Source organism: Paramormyrops kingsleyae, chromosome 1, assembly GCF_048594095.1.
Source record: "Paramormyrops kingsleyae isolate MSU_618 chromosome 1, PKINGS_0.4, whole genome shotgun sequence".
Classification (NCBI taxonomy): Eukaryota; Metazoa; Chordata; class Actinopteri; order Osteoglossiformes; family Mormyridae; genus Paramormyrops; species Paramormyrops kingsleyae.
Window position 1 is genome coordinate 66,612,836 of NC_132797.1, and position 23,457 is coordinate 66,636,292.

General features: G+C 40.1%; 1 protein-coding gene across 6 annotated transcripts in view; it reads right to left on the reverse strand.

Moving 5' to 3' along the window:
• Positions 1–23,457, reverse strand: part of thsd7ba (thrombospondin, type I, domain containing 7Ba) — a 166,676-nt gene that overhangs the window by 52,038 nt on the left and 91,181 nt on the right. For all 6 annotated transcript variants that reach the window (XM_072718076.1, XM_072718079.1, XM_072718077.1 and 3 more), the window contains 2 exons: positions 20,044–20,244; positions 2,308–2,499 (listed from right to left, as the gene is read on the reverse strand). In XM_072718076.1, coding sequence (XP_072574177.1) covers positions 2,308–2,499; positions 20,044–20,244 — 393 coding nt within the window. The remainder of the gene's footprint in view (positions 1–2,307; positions 2,500–20,043; positions 20,245–23,457) is intronic.

Here is a 23,457-nt window from a genome sequence, read left to right on the forward strand (position 1 = left end):
CATGGTAATTATTGGATCTGGACTTCCATGTCCTGGTAGAAATCCAGAGTCAATAGTCATCTCACTTGCAGGACTTACATGGGATATGCGATGCTTTTCAAAACATTCGAATACCTTGAATTTAGCATCTGAGGTGGCAATAGTGGTTTGCAGCTCAAGTTCTTCCTTTTTTGCTTTCAACTCTGCTTCCTGATGTTCGATATTTTGTCTCTGCTTAAGAGCTGCAGCCTTTGCAAGCAATGTGGCTCTCTCCAGCACAGCTTTAAGCCGCGCTGAGGAGGCACTAGAAGACACTTTACGTCCAGTGTCAGACTCACTCCTTCTAATCTTAGTGCTTGAAGCAAAGCATGCCATGGATACACTATCTGAAGGCTTTACCTCTGCATCACAGTGTCCAGCTTGCTCTGCATGCTCCTCAACTGCCTTAATCCACAACTTGTTGCATAAATCCAGAGATACAACTAAATTTACATTCATACCACAAAATCTAATCTTGCCTGAACTCATCATCATGCATTAGTTGTTTTAAAGAGTCATTCAACTTCTATGACTCTTCTAGCGAATCCTGGTAATCCAGCCCTAATTACTGTTTAGCTATGTGCGTGTTTGAATCATATTCCATTAGCCACTCGATACGATTCGCTTGGTTGGTTAGCTGGCCTAATTTAGCTCTTCTGGCTTGGATCAACCAGTGCAGTTTATCCTGGACAGCCTTCACTGTCACTACTGTCTTTCTTTTTTGACCAGCTAATTCTTCCAAATCCGCTTCCATAATGACACTTACATTAAAATGATTCCAATTCCACCTGCTTACCACTCTGCCTTAGTGCTACCATTTGCGGGGTACGTATCTTCGGCCGATTATCTTGCTATTCCCCGAAGGGGTCGAATCTCAATCCTTGTATTCATGTGAATAATCTGACAAAAATGTGAGGGCTTCCTGATCGAGGAAACTAAATCCAAGAGAGGAGACTTGTAGCCCACTCGTGTTCCACTTATGTTCCACTTATGTTTTCCGTTTTAAACTTTTACTAAACTATAAACATAAACTGAAAATAAGTGAAGTCCGAGATTTCTGTATATCACAACAATAAACTTCCACTGTTTAAACACGGTTCAAACATGTTCAAGCATGATCCAAACATGGTCAGAAAAACGTGAACCTCCATCGTTTATCCCAAAGCTCAATGCCCCTCCTTCCCTCCCCCTTTACGTTTGTTAATGTAGTGACTATACCATACGCAGTGACTATACCACATGCAGTGACTATACCACACGCAGTGACTATACCACTCATAGTGACTATACCACATGTAGTGACTATACGTCCTTAAAATAACTGGCATCAAATTAGGCACATCATTAAACAAAATGAAAGTTAATTAATAACAAAATAAAATATAACTACATATCTATTATTATATAAACCTCTAGGAGGCATTTGGCTCCTACAATTAATATAGTGCAATAAGCAAGATTGCAGATACTTTACATATTTATCTATTTTGCTTTAAATCTGATTAAAGGCACGTGTGCTGCTTCTATAGAAATTGAATGAAATGACACTATTTCTGTACACTTTTACACTTATTTGGCAGTAACTTTTGTCCAAGTCAACATAAATACAAGAAAGGTTCAGAGTCAGACGGTCTGCTTAGAGAAATTGAGGTTAAGGGTCTTGGTCAAGGGTCCCGCAGTGACATCACTCTGCAGAACCTTGGGATTTGAACCAGCCACCTTCAGATCACAGGCACAGATGTCTAACCAGCTGAGCCATACAGTATTCCCTGCCAATACTAATGTACTGATAGGTCTGAGGAAGAAACTTCGGGTGAGTTTCAAGCAGACTTCTGTGGTTGAAAATATCATCAATGATAAACTGAACTTTCATGGCCAGTATAATAATATAGGCATTCGAAATGTCAAGACTTCGGAAATGGATTTCTGAATGTGAACATTAGACATCTGTGCAAAACCTCATAAAAACCTTAAGACGCAATTGCCGAGCCACTTGAAGACCACCATCACCGAAGGAACAACAATGGACTATTATTACGCTGTATGTTTCTAATGTATAATTTTTTACATTTGCTTGACATTTAGTTGCACAGCTGATGGATCCCTCCACCGAAACATACAGTTTTTATCCATCTACACGGCTGGATATGCAAGTAAAACACATGATGGCATTATAGAAGGTTTCATCCTAGAAATTTAATGGGGAACCTTTGGATTACACATCCATGTTCTTAATCTCTACTCCGCAAGGACAGTGTGAGAAGGTCAAGCCAACGGGAAGGTCCTCACCATCTCCAGGAAGAGCCAGCACGGTGCGGTAGCGACTCTGCCTCCCGTCCGCATTTTTGCTCGAGCAGGAGTGTGAGCACGTCGACCACGCTGACCAGGAGCTGACCACACAATCCCCAGGGCAGGACACCTCACAGGGTAACACTGAGGGCGGGGCATCTTCCAAGCACCGCTCACTGGGAACCGCCGAGTCTGTGGGATGGGATACAGAGTTCTAGATCAGGTACACCTACCACTGCATGGTGGAGTTGTGAGGCCACTTAACTGAAAGATGTTTGTTCTACCCAGAACCACTAGTGACTCAAAATTATGATGACCATGGTAATTTATAATAGATTTTTAACAGTTGAAAAATATGAAAGAAAAAAGGACTGTAAAAAGAGCTTTAAGAATAATGAACCCTGAAGATAGAAAAATTTCAACCGGCTTCACTATACAAGAAAATGTGAAACCCTAGTTTTACTTCAACCATTAATATAGCATAATTCTCATTGAAGTTTAATGCTTAAAGAGTTCACCCTAAAACTGTAAGGAGATACATTTTAGAGGCTTTAGTGCTATTTATTCATCTAGGTTGTTCTGCTGGAAGTTGTCTGGTTTTGGAGATATAAGTCGTAGAATTTTCAGCCTGGTCTCAACTGAATGATATTCTTTCTGCGGTGTTTAAAGCTTCAAAAAATACATCTGAAAAACTCAACAGCAATGTCTCTTACCAGAAATCATGAACCGGTGACTCATGATAATCTGCAGACTTTGTTGTGAGCAGTTTAATGTAGGAACTATTTTCTTCTCCTGATCTCCACACAACAATTGTATCACTGTGCAGAAGATATGACCATGAGCACCCCCACAAATTTTTCAAATGTATTTTTTGGTGCTTTAAACAATGCAGAAAGAGAGAAGCCCCTCTAAAACACATCTTTTTTTCAGTTTTGGGGTGAACTTCAATGATCGGCAGTTAACACACAAGTCTACTACTTTCCCCCTTTTTCAATGACCATGATTTTCAACAAACAAGGCTCAATACTGGCACTCAACTACTAAACAAACACGTATCCATTATACGTCACATCCTAGCAGGCTTAGACATGTATGTACAGCCTCCATTTGGGGCCAATTTTCTGTTATTGTCCACTTTGATGTTCTGGAACTGAATCTGAAGTGATACTGTAATCGCTGTCCTCTATTCACCTTGCTTAACCTCTAATTTAATTTAGAACAAACATGTTGGCCATAGAGAGAAAAAAAGATCATCCCAGATAAGCTTTTATTATTTCTGGGGGGAAAATTTTAAACATGCGTGAAGAAATGTGAAGTAAAGTAAGCATCTTAACAGTGATAATGCCATATTTACAGTGTAGGAAACAGTCTTTTTAATCCGGCTATTTTACAATAAAATAGATAAAATTCCCAAGTCATTCTCGGTTTTGTTATCTTCTAATCATGCACTGAAATTCTTAAAAAATTCTTTTGATCACAATCAGCATCTGTTGCACTGAATGCCTTATCACAAGAAAGTTACTGATGCTTTTTCCCCCAGAGAAACATATATAACCATGTATGATAATGATCCTTTCGTTAATGACACATTTTATTTCAGAAGCACCATAACTTGCCACATAACATTGTTTTGAGTTTTTTAATCGCAAAGGTAACACAAACTTTTTTCTGCAATGAGAAATAAAATTAATGAATATTCTCTTTTCCAGTTATTTAGGAGGTAAGTATCTTTATCTCTCCTATGCAACCCCTCTGGCCCACTTCCATTCGCCGCACCAGCCTCCGGCCCTTAGACCATGGCTGCGACTTCTCAGTCCACAGACGCCCACCTTCAGCCAAGTGGGACCATGTCTTACACACGTACCCTGCAGATATGCTGACGGTCAGTATCAGGAAGAATGGTGCAAGCTAAAATCTGCTCCTGCGGCTGTTCTGGTTCCTTGGCATCCTTAATAACATCTCTGTATTAAAACAACTTGATGTTTTTGCTGCTTACCGGTGTCATTAAACACAAAACCATTCATTTCCTATTCGAGTGAAACATAAAAAAGCAAGAAGATCTTACGAGCAGCAAATATGTGACTTTGGGGACAATAAGGGACAATACTATCGTGATGAGATTCTGGAGCTTTGAATAAGGACAACCTGGCTGTACAAAATACTGGAAATAAACCCAAAAGAAGTATGTGTAATAGTACCTTACAATATACACTAATAAAGTATTAATATAAATTGAAATAGCATTGTCTGTCTTGAGTGAATAGATACCTGAGGATAGATGACAGCCCATCCACTGGATGCAGGAACAAGGTCAGTGACTAACTTCATAAACAGTTTCTCAGGGACAATGTTTTTTTCAAATCTCTGGTGTCCCATTGGACTAGAAGAACAAATGAATAATAAACAAACAAACAAACAAAGTGCTGGGAATGATGCTACGTGGTGTGGCAGATCAGTTATATCCTTGCGGGAGGGTATTAATTTGTCAAAGTCTGGGAAGCACAAGACTTTGCTATTTAGCTCCAAAACCACATGTTGGAATGAGTCACATCTTTTCAGTTCAAGGGTTCAACAACAGCAACCTAAGGGCTAAGCTGCTATTTATTCAATTACCGTCCGCTCCCTTTGGAAGCCGCGAAGGCTGGAGATACAAGCTGTCATGAAATAAAGTGCGGCTTTTGCAGGGTGTGGGGGGGGGGGGCACTTAGAGGTTTACGGTGCCAACTAACCCAAGCAGCAGTAATGGTGCGCCGCAGCCATTAATCTGTATGATCCACTTCAAATGGTGAATCCTCAAAGTGAATGAATGCAGAAGAACACACTGCTGTCCACTTCACAGCTCACTCAACTAGACGTCTTAATTACGCAAGCTATTTTCCAGTATGATTCCAGCATCCTGTAATGCGACAATACGTGACTAAAAAGCTGAAACAACCAATACCGTTTTAATAAAATGAAACACGTATAGGCTATATGTAGCCCTTAAAGGTAAATGGAGATTCTCCTTTTTGCATGAAGCCACAAAGCAATTTAATCCTTTGTTATAAATTCATAAATTCAGATCATTATATTAAAAGCAGAAAAAGGCCTAATCTGAATAAGCCGAATGGAGTTAAAAGTTACTTTAGGAACTCTTTTATATCCTGTGTGTGGCTCGGGAACAGAAAATTTTTGAGCAGTGGTTGTCCAGCTAAACAGAAAGTGCGTATAATGCACACCTACTCTCGCTTCAGGAAAGAAAAAAAAAATAAAAAGGGAAAAAGTTGAATTTTCCATCGCAATTTCACATGGCTCTAGTAACTTTTTTTTGAATATAAGTCATGCCCTCAGAGAACATGATAAAAATGTGCATGCAGATAGTTCAAATTAACCTCTCCAGCCCACCTGAGATAGAGAAAATCCGCAAAATAACAGCATGCATTTCAGCCATTACGGAGACGTTTTCACAGCGGATTTAAAACATAGAATTATAATAAACAGTTTAATTTCCATCTTACACTCCTTCATTGGCAGAGGGAACTCAAGTTCCAAGAACTCTAATGTTGGAAAATTTTGACATGGCCAAAATTGGATGGATGTTGCCTTTGTATAACTGATTAGAGCTGTTTTAAAGTCCATTTGAGCACTGGATTATTGACCAGAGACCACACTTAAACATTCTTTTAAATAATAAAATTATTAAACTGGGGCTGTTACCTGCTACAGTAAATGCCATATGTAAAATGTCAAGATACAGACTACTGCTATGCCATGTTTCTGAGGCTGCACTTGATTTAGTATCTTTTAATGCCTTTCTGTAGCGTGGTCTTTGTCGAACCGCTGTTTTGTCTTATGGGATCAATCAAGCAGGCTGAGAGTGTGGAACATACAAAAATCCACAGAAAAGCAGAGATCATTTAAAAGACCATCGAAAGTATTTCACATTAGAATATGGGGATAAAATGCAGTGAAAATATTTTCAAGAGAGTCAGGGTTTTTTTTTTATATAACGTTTTTTGGACTGAGCTATTTAATTAAAAACATTTCATGCATGCAGTTATTACATTAAATATTCCTAATGCTTCCTACAAAACCAAAGCCATATATTGCAGTATAGGTGTTCCCCCTTTTTTCCTACCCACCAAAAACTGTTTCCAAGCTACTACAGCACATTACACATTGTTAATGTAATTTATCTTAAATGATATTGATATTTTGCTGATATTTCTGTTTATTACAAATAATTGAGGTGATTGTTAATATATTGTTTGCATTCTTACGGACTCCGAATTCCACAAATATGGAGCCAGATTTTACCATTAAACTCGACAGTACACGTGTATTTGTTTTGCCTGTTTTGACTACTTAAAATTTTAGTCTTTATTACACATTTATTACACATTAAGATCTTTTTACACGAAGTTCGATTTGGTGTGAAAAGGCCTTAATATGGGATGCAGCAGTTTTGTTTTTCAATAAGGGACGATCCCATATTCTAAGGGACAGGTACGTGCCAACCCTAACACGGGTTCACAATATATTTAAATTACTTTAGAAAACAAATGTTTTTTTCTGAAAGTTATTATATTTGTTTATAATTTACAGATGTACTTGTAAATTTCTTATATTTATTTTCTGGCAGTTGTCTGGAGGATTTTTAATGTCCCCTTGTCAGCTGATGTCAAAGATTTATGTTTTCAGCATGTAGATATACAGACAGTGCATTCACATTTTTAAAGATTAAAATGTCCTCTTTTAGGATTAACATGTAATAAAACAAGGAATGTTTCACAAGCCGCTTCCAATAAGAGTGGATTCATAGGAGATTTTTCACATATGAAATTACAAAAAAGTAATTTGCAAAGTATTCAAATTTATTAAATACAAAACAGCGTTTAAGATGTCGACATCATCAGATTACTCTGATGGGAACTATGCTATGGTTTATGAAAATTAATACCTCTTTCAAAAAGCTTTTAAAGCCCAAAATGCTATCTTTAAATGTTCAAAAGTAATATTAATCTCCTCACGAATCATTATTCAGCATATTGATTTACATTAAGTCAGTGAGCTGCACAAACTTAATCTAGAGTGAATGTTCAAAAGTTTTAAAAAAACAATGCATATGAAGCCCTTATCCCCATATCCTACTGCTTGTCATTATATACTGTGGTTGAACAAGAAGAATGAGGAATAACTGCCTGGAATCAAAGGAAAGACTCCAGGATCCATCAGAATTAACTGTAACACTGCATTGGCAGGACAGCCAATGAGAAAGAAAGGTCATTCACCAGACTACTGTCACTTTTATTCAAATTAAGAACAAATGATTCTGCATTACAATAATTATGTATCAATCACAATGCAGACAGAAAATTTGTTAAGCAACTAGATTTGGAATCAAATCAAAATAAAGGCCTTGGGCTTTGAAAAAAATCTTAATGCTTAAATATTAAACTGTGCTTTGGATATTTGGATGTTCTCTTTCCCCTTTTACTTTTTTGTTGGTGTAAAGGTGCAGAATTAGTGTTGGTGTGTTTGAGTACCGTGAACAGGAAAGTGGCAACGAGCCAGCTGGGCGACATGCTGATCTGCAGTCTCAACACTTCGCCTAGGTGACAAACTACCTGTGCCAACACAAATATAGTTTATGTAGTTTGACATGTACCTCTGTGACTGTGACCCTCTATGTATCCGACCTGGGGTCTGATTAATTCACTTAACATATCTTCCGGCAGGTGCAGATGTTCAATGATTAATAATTAATCCAAAATAATTCCATATATTATATATAACATAACACTTGAAAACCTCAAATACTTACGTGGTATAATTAGTTTATTCATATTTGTCACAAATAAGAACTTGCACTTACCTGAGTTTGTGTATATGTGTGCGTGTATAATTTCTCCACCCAAACCACATGTTTAAAATTAAACTGTAAAATGAAAATACTACTTCCAGCTCATCTGTACTGCAAGTACTAGCCTTCAGTAAGATTTTACAAAAGTCTTTCAGGAAATATCTATGAGAAGATCAGCAGATCCGTACTTAGGTATAAAAATGAAGGTTTAAACTTTCAGGTTGTTCCCTGCATTGCACCCTGTGCTTTCTGGGATGGGCTGTCCATGACCCTGTGCTGAATAAATGCTTATGGAAGATGGATGGATAGAATAAAGCATGAGTAATGAATTCTTTCTTTATCTAGAATTGAAACCCTATGGAACACAAATGACACAGCGAGCTACTGACTGACTTTTTCGGTTCCTTAGCACATAATCAAACCTTTACCCCTGAATCACAAAGCTTATAGACGCTCCCAAGAGACACTCCATTAGAAGGCAACACTAAGAACCTCACCTAAAAAAACCCAACTGAAACAATGCTGCTTTCAAATTCATGAAAAAGATGACAAAAAAGATATTAAAAGCTCATCATGAGCATATTGTTAAAATGGCAGCAAAGGATTATGGTTACATACACCTTACAGCCTATAGCCAAGACCCACCACAGTTAGCCAAAACCACAAAACCGATAATGGCGAACCATCCACAGACCCCACATAGAAGGTGATTTTCCTGTACTTGTATATGGTTATTGAGAAATTGCACACAGTAACACATTACCAACATTAAAAGACAATAATAATAAAAGCACATTGTACATTATACAGTACTGTACAGTAATGAACTCTATTGAATGAAAGGAATGTTTTAGCCTAATACTCAATAGATGATAGAGCAATAAAAAAATATCATGCATCAAGGGATGACAGAGCAATGAAAATCATGCTTTTTATACCCCTCAAAGGATGAAGGAACAATTAAAAAACATATTGTTACACAGATTGGATGTTTTACAGTGGATACAGGAGGTCTACAGTACACTCACAGACACTATGATTAAGACGTTCTCTTCTGAACTTTATGGTACTTTCTTTGCACATTTTCCTTGCGGGCTTTTCTTGGTCATTTCCCACTGTTTTAGCAGAGTTTAAGGCTACTTCACTAAAATGTCACTAAAAACAGTTCCCACAAAGCGACTGTCCCTTTGCATTTATTTGCCTCCATGTTTCGGTGATAGTTAAGTGCACCACCTGGGAGTGGCTAACAGGTCTGCTGCCAGGGGCTGTAACGGGAGATGTGCTAGGCTGCAGGGACCCATACGCTCCAGCATGTCGCTTCCCTGATAGAATCGCTCCACTTAATTTGCCCTGTCTCCACAAGCTAACGGCTTTTCCCACCCAAGGGCCTGAGCACTACGCTGGCTAACAAGACAGCTTGTGCGGGGCGGGGCGGGGCGGGGGGGGGTGAGTGGATTTAGGATTCCTACTGGACATTCCTTCACTGACCCCATAGGACTGTTAGATAGCACTGGAAGAAAAAAGAAGCATGCGAAGAAAGCTAAGAGGCCTCCAATATACGGAAATGCCCCTGATCCTGGTGTATTCATCTCAACTTCCCAGCTTCCGTCTTGCAAGGTGAAAAGGCAGGCAGCCTTACTGCTATACACCTTAAGGGTAATAGCAAAAATGGTTTTATTTGCCAATATATAAGGGAATATTGACACAACATGTGGCGTAATCAGGAGATTGCCACTATATAGATTTTGCCCATCTGCAGTAAGACCTGAGTGCCTGAGATATGACTGAACAGAATCATATCCACCCCCCACATTGATCTTCTGGCACACAATAATATCCATTCCCTGCACATCCACCATAATTCACCTATTAACTGACAGAAGACAACAGATGTCTTTCACATAAAAGAATATACTGTAAATAACCATAAAATGTCTTTCCGTAGGCTCAGGAACTTCTCTCAGAATAACTCCTGGATTCAGCACATATGATCTAACATGGCATTTTCCACTGTTGGGATATGCCACATGGATTGATTAAACTTTTGACTGGATATGTTCCATAATACCAAAAGTATTAATTGTTATGAACAAATCATTTTTCATTTATGGATGCATCTTGTTGATTGCATTTGATAATAGTATATATAACAAAAATTGGCAACACTTCACTTAAAGCAGTCATCATAATGCATTATAGATACCTTCATAATGCATGATAATGGTCAGTATACGCCATTATAATGCATTATGAAGGTATCTATAGTGCATTATAGATGACAGCTTCATAGAGCGTTCATAATGCATAATAAACATGGGTATAATGTGCTATTCTTTTATATAAATAATTATAGCCATGTTTATAATACTATATGAATGAAGGCATCTATAATGCATTATACATGATTGCTTTAAGTAATGTGTTACCAAAAAACATTTTACCAAGAAAGGTTTACTTGGGTAAGAAATAAATCATCTTCAGAGAATCCAGCACTGTATCAAAGAGGAACGATGGCTCCTTAAATAAAAGGTTGAAGAAGTACTGTATGTGGAAGGTTTTGTAACAAAGGTACATAAAGAAAGAAACGCAGCAATAAATACAGTTTTATTTTAGTTTTAGATGTGCACATGCATGAAGTCAGTTCTACTTATCCATCACTGATACCAATTTAGTGACACTGTTGGGGAGAGACATTTGTGAAACCCGAAGCTCATGTTAAAGGCTGCAGCCCTGCCCACTAAGGTATACCAGAGCCCGTAGAGAACCACAAGTAAGCCTCAAGAAGCATGCTATGATTAATGGCTGGGCCGGCTTTCATGTTAATAAAAGAGATGTGTAATGCACCATGTTAATTATCAATGGGTTTAAAAGAAATGGTTCTTTGGTGAAGTTAACTAGGTATTAGCATCACAATGCATTTGGGAATTGCACTACAGCAAAACAGAGATATACTGTTATGGCAGCACACAACAAACAGGAACCAGAAGAAAATCTATAAACCGTTGGATCTGTTTTATTTTTAATGTAGCCACCAATCATCCATCTTTCAGTCTCCTAACTTATCTAGCACAGGATCAGTCACATGACAGGAAACACTATTAAACTAAAGATTTTCCATGATTAAAACCTTGAAAATAAATTAACAAATAAACTCAAAATCGGGTGGGGAAATGAGAAACATATGAGAAAATTGATTGCTTAGCACGTACTGCTTAGTTAGGAATCTAACCGCCATTTTCAAAAATCCCACTATTGACGTCACCCCTAATTACTGCTCGATTCTACGGTTTATAAACTCCCAAGTGTCAAATGATTGCTGAATTGGTCTGCAATTCTATAGGTGTTTAATACCATTGTCAGCTCAACAGAAAGCCATTAGAAATTTCAGAGACTAGTGACTTTGGCAGTGCATGAAGCACCACATAAATCAAAACAAGCATAATACAAATTGTTACTTCCAAACCATTCTTACTAAAAAGATCACAGTCCTATATAACCTGCCTTATTCAGCATGTTGATTGTCTTGCACATAGAATTAGTCTTAATGCATTCAGGAGTGCTCTGCTAAATAAAAAGATACAAATGAAGGTGAAGACGTCTCAAACAGAACTCGAAGTAGTCTAGTAGGCCTAAGTAACCAATGTAAACATGTACTCTAAAAAAATGGTATTCGTGCAAATTAATGCAAAAACTTGCAGTCTGGGTAGGAATTGCTACATACAAAGAGCATAATTGGTCTAGGATTTCATGTTGATGAGGAATTTAGGGAAATGAGGAGTGCAGGTGTTGATTGACTGTGATTTCCATGATTGGTTCTGATTTTAAGCATTTTCCAAAACTGAGAATTAGGAACAGGTTATGAATGTATGAGTGGGAGGGGTGGGCAACACACTTCCTTACGCTGATGTTATGCAAATTCTTAGTGGAGGGGAGACTGCAGCCAGCCGCTGTTCCTGCAGATCTCATAGCATGCTGCTGTTTGCCCTTTGAATAAGCAGATATGAGCCAAACCAGAAAGTGCTGAAGGACTTGAATTTCAATGTTAGCCATACCAAATTGTATAAAATCGTCTTGGGTGATCGTGTTTTTTTTTTTCTCCATACCTTCCTCATGGTGGTGATGAGGTTCTGAGCCCATTTGAATGTGCTGGAGATGATGGCCTTCAAGAATTAAAAAAAAAAACTAAATTCCCTGGCCACTGCATTATTAATTTCTCTGAAGAGACAATGACAGGGGGTGTTTCTGGAAAGTCGCTTGTCATTTGTGCTGTTTTGATGCCAGTCAGCTCTACGTTTTTGTTGGCACACAAAGATGCCTCTCTCCGGTACATCGTCGCATCATCATCTGTGACGAGGCCGATGAAGGCGCTGTCATCTGCCAGCTTCATCTTTTAATACGCTAAATTAATCTCTGTAGGTGCAGTCATTAGTGCATAAAGAGTGAAGCACCAGAGTGAAGCAGGGGAGAGACAGGCAGCACTGTTAAGGTACAATAGAAGCTTAACAGAATACACTGCTTCCTATTAGTGAAGAAGGTATTGATCCACTGACACATAGGGGCAAATCACAGTCATCTGGGACAGATTGGAAATAATACAGCTTAAAGCGGAGCTTAAAATCCACAAACAGGGTCCAAGCACATGTGCCTAAGGGACAGTGAAGATCCATGTGAATGGAGAGTATTGACCATTGACCTGTAAGCCCTGTAACTCTAGGGGGTCAATGACCAACTCTGTGCTGGATTTGAAGCAGGAGAGAATCGAATGTTTAAATGTTTTTAGAAGTGCAATAAGTCTGTAGTCCCTGAGGTTGATTTCATCCTTGCTGGAACTAGAAAAATAATGGAAGAATTGAAGGCAAAGACAATGCACAAGTGAACCAAAGGTTCAATATATCTGTGTCTGGGGCTTGCTGGTCAGTATAGTGTTTTATTGTATTGGGGAGGCCAGGCCGGTGTCAGATGCTTTCCTGCATTTCTGTTTCTTCAAAAGTGTGTGGAGCTCCTGTTGTTTAATAAGGAGGAAGGGAGCTGGGCTGAGTTGGTCTGCAAGGTTGTCATTTGGCCGGTGGAAGCTGGGAGAGAGTGACAAAGGCCTTTAAAGGTTCGATGGTGTGGCGGAAGGGCTGTGAGAGTCCTGGGGGTGTGGGATCTGTCAGGTTTCACATCTCCAGGAAAAGTTGCTGCCATTGTTAAGCAGAGAGTGGGTTTGCAGTATACTGTAGCTTCCCTTTAACTGGTAATGCCTTTCTGGTCTTTCCAGGGGAGCAGTGGAATTTATGGCAAAGCGTTGTTTTAGATTATCATCGTGTTGTCTTTTGCTGTCCTTCCAGAGCAATTATGCCCGACTCCCTGGTGAACTATGGTTTGGTCTTTGTTTTTTCACACAATGGCTCCACTAGGAATACGGATCTCTTCAAGGAAAGTGATGCAGGAGGTCACAGTGTCCAAGGACTCATTAGCAATCAAGGCAGTCATGGTATGTCTCAGATGCCTCAGTGGTCTTACAAACCGTGTTTATTATTGGTTTATCTAATTTCAATTTTTGCTTGTATGTAGGTAACAGCTACATAGTTCCCAGTGGTATACAAGGATGATCTCAGTGTGTAGGGAATTTGTAACAATGATATGGTCTTTTCTCCTCTATGGCCTGGTAACTACTTGCATTTGCGTCACGCTTTTCAGATCTGGGTCATTAAAATTGGCCATAATAATCAAGGAGTTAGGGTTCTTATTTTCCGGTCGTCTAGTATAATCAGCCCACAGCGGTTCTGCCTGGTGAGCTTTTGCTTCTGGGGGAATATACATTCAGGAGAAAACGGTACATGTATATTCTCTGGGAAGAATAAAACACCGTTCTTACAGGCATCCTTGCATGTATATTGAGAAGGAGCAATACAATACAAATGTCCCCTGGTGTTCACAATGTATCACTTGCAATTACAGTTTTCAATAGCTTGCAGGCATCTGACAGCACTTCACCCAACAACATATCGCCAGAGGTAATAAACTGTTCAGGTACCCAAATCTGTGGAGAGGAATATATCCTCTCAGGGCCCTGGAAACAGTTTGGCTTTTTGTTTGAAATAATTACATTGTGGATAAGAGCGGATCAGGGCAGTACTAAGAGTTCCAATGCAAAGTTTAAGTAATGAGAATGTTATGAAGGTTTCTTGAGGGTCCTTGATTGAAGGTGAATTCGGGAAGAGGAATGGAGTTGTGCTACAGGAATTCTTCTATGGTCCGGTAATAAATCCTTCCTCTTCTCATTTAATAATAATAATAATTATTATAATAATATTAATACTCAGTATCTCGAGCGAGCGAGTGGGCAGTTTCAGCATTTCCCACTGCATTTGAAATGTGTCCATCATTTCTGAGAGAATGTCGCACGGGTAGCTTGGGAAAGGCAATATTTGCGAGCGGTATCGCATGTGTGTATGGCACTTCAAACAAAACTAAAGCACCACAACGAGATTCCCTGATCCTTTAAAAAAAAAATCCTTGCTTGAGTGCTGGCAGAAGCGGAATTTCATTTCCAGAAACTGCAAACATGGAAAGAATACAGTGCTTGTAATATTTATTGAATAGAGCAGCAGTTGGTGCCCAGCTAAACTGCCTTCAATAAAGTCCACTAAATAAATCGATGTGGCCAGGCCAGCGAACAATGCTGCCAAACTGTCACCCTCCAAGTATGCATTTTGAGAAAAATTACAAAAATACCCAGTATATTCTGCCATTTTAATAAAATAAAACTACTGCTGCGATGCGTAACACTGGTAGCTTTGAAAATGCACCATGAAATATAAATGTGCCTAGTTTATTGGCTGTAAGTTCATATATTTAGCAAATATTTCCTGTAGTCAATGTTTTGTTTTCCTTTCATAAGGAGGAGACAAATGTGAGTGTTTCGTCATTGTATGGCTTGAAAAGCATGGATATCTAAGGATAGGGTGAGATAAGGCAGCAAGCACTTTCCTTCACCTGTGTCTAATTACTTATCATTAAAATGAGGTTCTGTGTTCCCTCTGGACCTGAGACCACAGACCCACGGTCCCTTTCGTTTTCCTGTGTATTTACCTCCTGCCATCTTCGGTTCATTCTTCTCTATCTATACCTGGAAGTCCACATTTCATCCTCTCATCCCTCTGTCATGGAATTCCCATAACGGACTTCATTTAAGTTGAAAATGTTTTTACATGGTACACTTGTGTAATTACGATGCATTTGGGGGTGATGGGTTGGCACCATTGTTCAAATTGCGGTGTGGCTGCTGACTGGTGGGGGGGGGGGTGGTGGCTGGGATGTAGTCAAGTGATGTAGTCAAGAGCACCTAAACCACGACCAAGTCATTACGAAGACCAGAGTGAATCAAGACCGAAACAAGACCAAGGCAGAGTGAGACTGAGACAAGACCAAGGCAGGGCTAGACCAAGTGAAGTCAACAGTCAATGTTTGAGTTTACTTAACACAACACAAGACACTTGCTTCTGTACTTTCTTTTTTTCAAACAAGACACACCTTATTGGTTGCATTTGAACTTTGAAGAAGGACATTTTACACCCAATCACAGTACTGTGTTAATTAACCCTTTGAAATCTATCCATTTTTGAGCATTTTTCTATCTCTTTGATTTAGGCTTATTACGATGTACAGTATGTACATGAGTTTTATTTATTTTATTTTTTTTCAGGACATTCTCGGCTACTCAGATATGTCATAATGTGATACAGGTATGTAAATTCTGACACAGGCTTCATATCATCCTTATGAGGAGAAACTAGTTGCACCTATTGAAATTTCTCAATATAAAAATTTGCATACACTACAAATAAAATCTTAGAAATGTTGAGATTAGAGTCTCTGTGATGTGGGAATTCAGGGTTGTCATTGGGGATCTTTCTATGACTTAGTATTGTGAAGGAATACATGGTTAGTGCCAGGCAGAAATAAATATGTTTGATTTCACATCCATTTGGTAACTTGAAGTTATCAGATAGACTGCAAAGTATGATTATATATCTGAATAACATCTGATGGAAACTGAAATAGAAATGCATTGTTTAGTTTATGATCCACTGAATAAACACAGGCACAACAAACGGTTTTAGGGTCTAATGCTGAATGTTTATCACAAAAAAATGTTTCTTTTTTTTTTTTTGGTTATACACTCTATGATTGGTGAAGTGAAATTTCAGAAGGAAACTTTTAGTCGGCATATTAGCTTCAAACAACAAACCAACACTGTAGCACGTCATTGTGTTTACATGTAGAGGGTGTTCCAATTACACAATGGGTGCGTTCTACACTCACCTAAAGGATTATTAGGAACACCATACTAATACGGTGTTTGACTCCCTTTCGCCTTCAGAACTGCCTTAATTCTACGTGGCATTGATTCAACAAGGTGCTGAAAGCATTCTTTAGAAATGTTGGCCCATATTGATAGGATAGCATCTTGCAGTTGATGGAGATTTGTGGGATGCACATCCAGGGCACGAAGCTCCCGTTCCACCACATCCCAAAGATGCTCTATTGGGTTGAGATCTGGTGACTGTGGGGGCCATTTTAGTACAGTGAACTCATTGTCATGTTCAAGAAACCAATTTGAAATGATTTGAGCTTTGTGACATGGTGCATTATCCTGCTGGAAGTAGCCATCAGAGGATGGGTACATGGTGGTCATAAAGGGATGGACATGGTCAGAAACAATGCTCAGGTAGGCCGTGGCATTTAAACGATGCCCAATTGGCACTAAGGGGCCTAAAGTGTGCCAAGAAAATATTACACCACCACCATCAGCCTGCACAGTGGTAACAAGGCATGATGGATCCATGTTCTCATTCTGTTTACGCCAAATTCTGACTCTACCATTTGAATGTCTCAACAGAAATCGAGACTCATCAGACCAGGCAACATTTTTCCAGTCTTCAACTGTCCAATTTTGGTGAGCTCGTGCAAATTGTAGCCTCTTTTTCCTATTTGTAGTGGAGATGAGTGGTACCCGGTGGGGTCTTCTACTGTTGTAGCCCATCCGCCTCAAGGTTGTGCGTGTTGTGGCTTCACAAATGCTTTGCTGCATACCTCGGTTGTAACGAGTGGTTATTTCAGTCAAAGTTGCTCTTCTATCAGCTTGAATCAGTCGGCCCATTCTCCTCTGACCTCTAGCATCAACAAGGCATTTTCGCCCACAGGACTGCTGGATGTTTTTCCCTTTGCACACCATTCTTTGTAAACCCTAGAAATGGTTGTGCGTGAAAATCCCAGTAACTGAGCAGATTGTGAAATACTCAGACCGGCCCGTCTGGCACCAACAACCATGCCACTCTCAAAATTGCTTAAATCACCTTTCTTTCCCATTCTGACATTCAGTTTGGAGTTCAGGAGATTGTCTTGACCAGGACCACACCCCTAAATGCATTGAAGCAACTGCCATGTGATTGGTTGATTAGATAATTGCATTAATGAGAAATTGAACAGGTGTTCCTAATAATCCTTTAGGTGAGTGTATTTCGACTGTATTAATGGAGCTTGACAGCATACATATATGAACTATTATGAATAAATATTGCGAAAATATCAAGTAATTGTCTTACTAATAAATAGAATGCCGTGCTTTGTTGTCATCTCTAGTAGAACTCCAGCCCATTTTTGAGTCTTTTTTTTTATCCCTTTATTTATAGACTTATAATAAATAAATGATAAAATCCCAGAAGAGTAGTGCGTGGATCATTGTGGAAGCGAATATGTGCTTTGTTTTCCATCTAATGTGAATATTATCAATGTTTTATGGATCATTAGGGGTGCTTTTTCGTGGAAAATGTTAGAAATATGTATATGCCTCATTGTGCACAGGATTACTCTGGAATATTTTAGCGCTCAATGTCGCAACTTGGATGACCAGATCGAGTAAGTTCTCTTGATTGCTAAGATGTGCGATTCACGTCTGTGCATTATACATATATTCCAATATTATATGCCAAAGTTACGAGCCTGAGATTAATGGGTGCAAAGATCAGCACATTTTGAGTTTGTCTGGTTCTAAAGGTTAACAAACAGATGCATATTAAGTCCTTGTGATACATACTGAAGTATTTTTATGAGTGTTCTTGACTGGTCTCGGAATTAGTCCTCTATGTCCAAGACCGAGACAAGACCAAGTCAAAATAAAGTCGATTCCAAGACGAGACCAAGACCGCAAAAAAGTGGTCTCAAGACCAAGACTGGTCTCCAGTACTACAACACTAGGGGATGGGTGAAAATAGGGGGTGACAGTAAGAATCACAGCAAAAGTTGTCAGCTGGGAGGTTGGGGTGGCATTCTGTTGGGAGGGCAGATTGGTGGAAAATACCCATCCCCTGCCTTCCTGTAGCCACATCCCTGACATGATATTACATAGGCCACCATGGTCTTTGTTCTTACAGTACAGGTAGTTTAATCACAGCCCTGCGGCCCACACGACATGACCTGATTGCTTGGTGAAGGAAGTACATTGCAGGGAAGAAGACAGGAGTGCAGACTTGGACTATGACTCTAATAAAAAAATGTAAAAAATTTGAGCCACACGTTCAATCTGCCAGTGCAGTCAGCAGAGGCAACTTCCCATAAGATCTTTCAGCTGACGGTGACATTTCAGTCTCTCTCTGAGTCCGCTGCCCATTACCTCCATCTTCCCAGAAGATTGGATTTTTACCAAGAGACCGTTTCAAGTCAGCTAAAGGGCGAGAGCTGGTGGAGAGAGGCCTCCACACACATGGGCTCACACTCGGGCCCCATGCACAGCCCCCCCCCACACACACACACACACAGGAACACACACACTCCAGCCTTGATGTATTCAGTCTTAGGAACAAATCAATAGCAAATGTTGAACTTGCTTGCACTTCTCTCCTGAAAATTATATCACAAACAACATAGGACTTCCCCCGGAAACGCAGTGTGCATGTTACCTTTGCCACAAGGACTGTCAGTATGCCTTTTCTGCTTTGACATTAGCAACAAATTTCAATCGCAATCCATAACACTTACTGTCAAATTTAATCACAACTATTAATGAACCCATTATAATAATAATGAAGGTAACTTTGACATTAATTGCAATCATTACTGGGGACTAGGTTACTCAATTGTCAGTTCTTGGAACTGAAAGGCCCGATCGGAAGGCCACGTTTGTTTTTTCGACAGAATGGGAGAGCGCGACAAACCTCATTGTGTCACACGTCTACTGCGGACCGATTGGATTAGTGAGAGTGCTTTCCTTTCTGAGAAGTGATGGAGCGGATCCCATGGCTTCTCAGCTTGTGCGTTATATGTGTGGAGTATGTCCTCATTTGCCTGATGCCCCATTTCCCCTGATCGAGATATACGGACGCGGCTCTATTTAGCCTGGAAATGCACACATAATAAACACAAAGACTGAGTGTTTGGCATTTTTCTTTTTGGACCCCATTTCAAGGCAATGATTAATTTCTGAGATCATGCCATACTGTGCCAAACTTAGTTACAGGGTGATTAATTTGGATCCTATGCCATCTCCTTAATAATCACACCCATAACTTATTATGACAATAATGAAACATCTCAATTGTCCATGTAATTAGGAGTATCGGTCATAAAGATGAGCAACAGTCATCTCGCATAACCCCTGCTGTCGCATTTTACCGCACGACGTCTTCGCATCTAAAGAATAAGAGAAACGCCGCTAACTTGGTGCTTTTTCCCGCACATCCTGGTCACACCGTCCACCCGAGCTCTGCTCCAATCCCAGGCCACCCCGAGCTCTGCTCCAATCCCAGGCCACTCCGAGCTCTGCTCCAATCCCAGGCCACTCCGAGCTCTGCTCCAATCCCAGGCCACTTCCCGCGGCTTGGGTGACGAGCGGCCGTCACGTGCCGTACCTTGAGCGGTGACGCATATGAAGCTCTGGCTTTTGATGCCTGGCCCGCAGGCCCCTTCACTGAGTGCGCAGGGCTCCTCAAACGCCACGTGCCACCGGAAGCAAACGGGATCCTCACACGGAATGGACTCCACGAGGTGGGGGCAGCCGCGGGATGTGTAGGCGGGCTCACGCACCACGTGCCGCCGTCTCTGCCTAAAACCTGGGAGGAGAAGGGGAACCTAGTGTTAGCATGTGGAATAGCATGGGCTACCAGACTCGGTGTGGCAGTGCTATGCAGAATATCCCATGCGCAGGTTTGCATATACGGCAGTGATTACCGCCACTTAAACCATACGTTTGCATAGGCCCCCTAAGGTTTGGGGGACCCCTGTTGGCCACAAAAAGTCATTACACTAGGTGGGCCCCAAAGTGACTTTTTGAGTTGGGTCCCAAGTAGCAACAGACCCATCCCTGATCATCTCTCCTGTAACCACTCATATATCTTCAGTGCATTTCAACACCAGCTGATGCTCCATGCAATGCCCGAACTTTTCACACGTTAGGTTACACTCGTGTTAAAATGACTCCACTAATGGCGGAATGACATTAAGCCAATGCTACGGTTATGTTTCGCAGTCAATAAAACAACGTGATTTGGTAAACAAAAGGTACATGCATTTGGAACAGAAGTGTTTACAGAAGTCCATAAGAACACTGAACACTGAAGACATGCAGCAAAAATATTTCCATATTCATTAGGACACTTGTGAAAATGTGTCTACTGAAACGCAATGTGTGAATAGTTTGCTTTTTTGTGTTAAGTTCACTGCTAAATAAAAATAAAAGCCAACCGAAGTCAAAGATCTGGTGTGCGGTAGTAAAGTACTGTAGGCATGATATGACCATAAATAATAGCTGTGACTTATGCTCCCCCGCTGACTGCTACAGTGTATAATGAGGTATATAAAAAGTATAGAATGAGGCGTATAAACAAACAACAAATAAAGGAAGCTAAGAGAAAAGTAAAAGGAACAACTTCCTTGAACCTTTAGCAGACAAACCATGTTTGGTATCTCCCTGTTACTTAATACTGAACATTTTTCATTTTTTTTCTCCAACAGATATCGCCGTCTCATCATGGAGACATCATTTGATTCCCCTCCAGATTCCCAGCTGGTGGGACTGTGGTGGGCGGAGCTCCAGAGATAATTACCACAGGTTTCTACAGATACTTTGCAAAATGAGCTGCAACACTAGTAATACATCAACGTCGTGGAACAGGAAGACTTGGCATTGTAAGTGTATTTACCCACCAGATTTTTTTCCTTCCATTCTAGCTTCCCCTAATAAATCTCGGAGGGCCAGAAAGTCCATGGTTAGTTAAAGGTGTTTCAATCCATACAATTACACCTGCGGCACACTGGGGAATGGATGTAATTCAGCCAGCAGAAAACCCTACATATTTAAATGCACTGGATTGGTTCATTTATTTAGCACTTTTATTCTACTCCTGCATCTTGTCACCGATGTCTGCGTCATCCTTAAACATTACACCCAATTCGAAGACTGATAATATACAATATCCAGCCAACTTAGGAAATGATAAATGGTTATTTTGAAAAAGGTGTATTGTCATTGGATAGCTAAAAATTTTTCACCGGCCTGTGCAAACACATTTGGGAAAAGTACAGGAAACAACCATTTGATTCCCTACGTGAAAACTGCACAGTGCACTTTTTTTTTCCACACAGATTAACATGGTACAATATAAAGCCAACAGTTGCATTTGGGTTCTTGATTCACTAGATTTGACTTTATCAAATTAATTCATGAAACTATGTGAAACTAAATGCTGTTACGGAAATTTGAAGCTACAGTATCACCTTACTTCAGAAAGAAATGGCTAATTAACACTTTATGGCACTCACTGAGTTAGTAACAAAAGGTTTATAGAAGGCTTATCTGAAAAGTCCCGAGGTTTGGCCTTAGATTTATATATTTTGTACATAATTAACGGACTGCTGTTTTAAGAGGCTTCCACACACTATGGTGGCTCAGCTGTTAGCACTGTGACCTGATCTCCCCCAGGGCCGAGTCTGTCTCATTCCTGATTCTGTGTATGGAGCTTCTGCGTTCTCCTGTGTAACATGGGTTACCACCTACAGTGTAGAGATGTACGGATTGGTGGGTCGGTGTGTCTGATTTGCTCATAGTGTGTGACTGTGCCCTGTGATTGGCTAGTATGCAGGCGGGGATCTCCCCTGTCTTGTGTCCTATGATTCCTGGGATAGACTCACCACAAACATGTACCGGGTAATTGGTTATGAAATGTGAAAGGAATGTTTCGAAACGTTTTGCTATTAATAAGCACGCAGTTCATCTTGATCAGTTTACTTTTCTCTGTTAAATTTTTACCATTTCTTCATCTCTGTCCCTCTATGTTCCAGATGGCACTGTTGATGAGTATTAAGTGGGAGACTCGGGTTTCTCCCAAAAGTCACAATTGTGCATTTCAGGAACACTATTAGACAAATAACCTTTATGAATTATTCAGAACCTATATGGAATCTGGAGGACAGGTGCCTTCTCTGAAGATTTCAGGAGCCTACCTCCAAAGTAAGTGTAAGTTACATGACCAGCTCCTTGGCTCAAAAGTCAACCCATCCCGCACCCCCATATCGTGAAAAAGAGTCCTGCAGAACCCCCTCTCTCAGGAAATGAACAACTATGGGTTCTCTAGCCTTTATAGTCTTATTTGAGCATGACTTTGTGGTTCAGTTCTGTTTAGACTGTAAGTCACTGCTTCTCCTCTCACTTGACCACATACTGTAAAAGAGCTTTAAATTCAGTGTTCTTACCCCTTATGTTCCACACGTTTCCATGACAATATGAATTTACAAATACATGACTAATGAAGCAGAAGGTGAAAAATACACCGATAATAATACCCGTATTCATCAAAAAAACAGTTTGTTTCAGACGCCACCTCTACATGGAACAGGAGCTTGCTGTGGTCCGCATGAATGCAGTGAAACGCTTGTTAATAACAGTGAGAAGCTGCCTGTTAAAGGTGTTACTGGCATGGGGCTTCCAGGGAAACGCAACAACACGACGAACCCTTTAAAGCTCAGACACCCAATGGAGCTGAAACGGGGCTAACAGACACGTGCCAGGGCTGTGCTGCAGTTTCTTTGTCTGTGATGCAGCGTTCCAGCATCTTTTTGGATGGCCGTGTCGAAAGGCTTTCTGCTTTCACACCAGAAAACAGAGTATCAAATGCCACACAGTGCACCTATAATAATATACATTTTTTCCTTCTGTTTTTCTTTTTTTTGATTCCATTTACCTTTACAGAGCAGGTGAAATGTGCTTTCCGACTGGTTGAGAACTGGCTAAGGGTTGAACTGCTTATGTAATGCACAGCTACCAACAA